Raw genomic sequence first — 2,872 nt, forward strand, 5'->3', positions numbered from 1 at the left:
GTTAAGAAAAAAAGTGTGTTGGTATTTCGTTAGTAAATTACCAACGAATTTTAAATCTGTAAGTAAGTATGACTATCTACTTTTGTAACTTACGTTACTAATTGGTTAGTATTTTAGAAACACAAAAAGCTCATTACTAATTTGTTAGGAAGCTTACTAACTGATTGTTAATTTGTTGGTAATGTATATCATTTATGTTCAATATTTGGTCAGTGATTGATTGGTAATGTATATTGACATATTACTGACTAAATAGTAATTCGATAGTAAAGTTTCATTGTATATATTTGTATTAATCAATAGCTTTTACGAAACTTAAAAAGTCTGGAAACATACAGTGGTTCTTTGATAAATTATAACTTGAATAAACAATGCAAAACCAAAGATTAATTCAAAATAAATACAAAAACAAGCATTGCAAAACCTAAGATGAAGATTTCAAAATAAAACCAAATAAGGAAGCAAACAATGCAAAATCTAAGATGAAGAGTTCAAAATAAATCCAAATACGGAACAAACAATGCAAAATCTACTTAGGATAGTTTGAAAAATTTAAATGACTCATATCATTATTTGATAATGGGTCATGTCTAAGCTAAGGTGGTGTACCAGTTGGAGGTGTACCAGTGGGCAGTGTACTAGGGGGTGGTTTAGGCAGCCCAGCTATGAGGATGGGCAAACGTTCTTGGAGAATCTTATCAACTTGCTCTTGCATTTCTAGCTGCATTTCATGTTTCATTTCTTCATGCAATTCATGTCGTATCTCTTCTCTCATCTCTTCTCTCATCTCATGCTTCATCTCCTCTTTCATTTCTTGAACATATTCCTTCACTCGAGCATCAAAACTACAATCTTGAGGTTGAGTAGTTGAAGCAGACGATGAACCAATGTTCTCATAGAATACTGCTTGAGAACCAAGACCATATATACATGCCTTCTTAACCCCACCCACTTCATCCATGTAAATCTTTGAAAAATCTACTGTCGGTGACTCACCAGATTCATCTACAAGTTGAGATGCAGATGTGATCTTAGACATTACAGCATCCTGAAAAAACAAAATATATGATATTATGATAAGAAAAAATGAATAGCGATTATAAACATATAAGACAATTGATATCAGTCGACAATCTTTGTCCCTAACAATACCTCCTCCACCACACTTATCATTTCTACAGCTGCAATTAACATTTATTTTGACATACGCACCTGTAGTTCATATTCAGTGTACAAAAATAGTCTTTTAGGGACTAAGTTTTTTTTTTTCCAGAACTGAAAAGATAGCATTTCATATTAGTTAGTAAAGCTATGATAGTTCAAAATCATACAACTAAACATGCTAAGAACACATAATTATCAGAACGCAACAAATGAACAGGTATGCATATTATGGAACCCATAATGGTACGACGTTATCTTGATTGACAAGGAGGCGCAATTCATTTATTGCTTAGTTAAAGGAAGAATTGATGGATCTGAAGTCGTGGTCACCATAATCGATGGTTATAATAGCTTGGAACAAAGAAAGTCAATGCGGGTGAATCTACAGTAACTTGGCCAATTTATGAATAAACCTTGGTTGCTACGGGGTGATTTCAATGTTGTACTCTCACCAAATGATAGACTAATGGGGAATCACATGACTCAGGGTGAAACACAAGATTTCTCAGACTATATACAACAATTATCTCTCAGCGAACTACCATGAAAAGGAGAATTTTTCACATGGAAAACAAACTATCAGAGGCTGATAGAATATGGAGTATGCTGGACAGGACTTTTGGTAATTTTATCTGGATGATGATCTATGGACATGTGCGATTGGAGTATGACCTGCCAATGAATTCTGATCACAGGAGGATGAAAAAGTATGGTTTAAGCTGAGGGCACTAAAGCCACAACTCAAAAGGTTGCATAGTAGAGAATTTCATAATATAAACCAACAAATTGATAGTGCCAAGGAAAAATTTAAGGTAGTTCAAGAACACTTGAGTATGCAGTGTATTAATGGGATAATAATTGAAGAAAAGGCCCTCTTATTGAATTTGGAGAAGTGGTTTTTAATAAAGGAGAGCATCTTGTAGCAAAAGTCTAGGGCGAGGTGGATTAAGCTTGGAAATTCCAACACAAAGCATTTCTCTGCAGTGATGAAGCTAAGAGCTCACAGAAAACAAATATCTGAAATGATGTCTTTATCAGGAACCAATGGTACCACTCTTGAGGACACACAAACTGAAATTGTAACTTTTACAAGAGTTTTATGGGTTCTGCAACTCTTAGCTACAAGCAGTAGACAAATCAATTATGAGAAGAGGACCTACACTTCCTCTAGAAAAACAAACTACTCTATGTGCTGAAGTTACCGACCAAGAGATTATAGATAGTCTCGGTTGCATTGATAAAAGTAGGGCCAGTAATCCGCAATGATGCTTGTTAGCTGTTAAAGAGTTCTTTCACACTAGAAAGTTATACAGAGCCATCAACTGCACCACTACGACATTAAGTTCCCTCTTTGTTAATCTCTAATTTTATGACCATGTGTTTAATGTTTGGGATAAACATGATGGATGAAGATTAAGCGAATCCTCAACAAAAATTAAGAAAGATAATTAGTAATGTTTGGCATTACTTACATATGTTCTCTTAGACTTCAGATCCACAAACTCATTGTTTCCTTTGGTATGTGTCTTCTTCAAAAGTTCATGCGGATAAGGTGGTAGTCCAAGAACATTCGCCTAAAATTGAAATCACATCTATTAAAGTTATTACATAAGGAATAACTTTAAATAACTATAACTTGACAAAATGAAAATAATTGTACCAGTTGTCTTGCATGCTCTCGGTGAGTCCGGGAGCCTCCAGTATGGCG

The 2,872-nt window shown here is 34.6% G+C and overlaps 1 protein-coding gene across 1 annotated transcript; it reads right to left on the reverse strand.

Annotated features, from left to right (window-relative positions):
* Positions 1-444: 444 nt before the first annotated feature.
* Positions 445-2,866, reverse strand: LOC102580982 (uncharacterized). Its single transcript, XM_006354030.1, has 3 exons — positions 2,825-2,866; positions 2,637-2,738; positions 445-1,048 (listed from the first exon to the last, which is right to left on the reverse strand). The coding sequence occupies exon 3, from the start codon at positions 1,037-1,039 to the stop codon at positions 596-598; it is 444 nt and encodes a 147-aa protein (XP_006354092.1). The 5' UTR covers positions 1,040-1,048; positions 2,637-2,738; positions 2,825-2,866; the 3' UTR covers positions 445-595.
* Positions 2,867-2,872: the final 6 nt, after the last annotated feature.

The sequence above is a fragment of the Solanum tuberosum genome, unplaced genomic scaffold (genome assembly GCF_000226075.1).
Source record: "Solanum tuberosum cultivar DM 1-3 516 R44 unplaced genomic scaffold, SolTub_3.0 scf00166, whole genome shotgun sequence".
NCBI classification, from domain to species: Eukaryota; Viridiplantae; Streptophyta; class Magnoliopsida; order Solanales; family Solanaceae; genus Solanum; species Solanum tuberosum.

What these genes read in the sequence shown, in the direction of transcription:
- LOC102580982 (XM_006354030.1), bottom strand. Translation starts at nt 1,039, where the DNA reads ATGTCTAAGATCACATCTGCATCTCAACTTGTAGATGAATCTGGTGAG.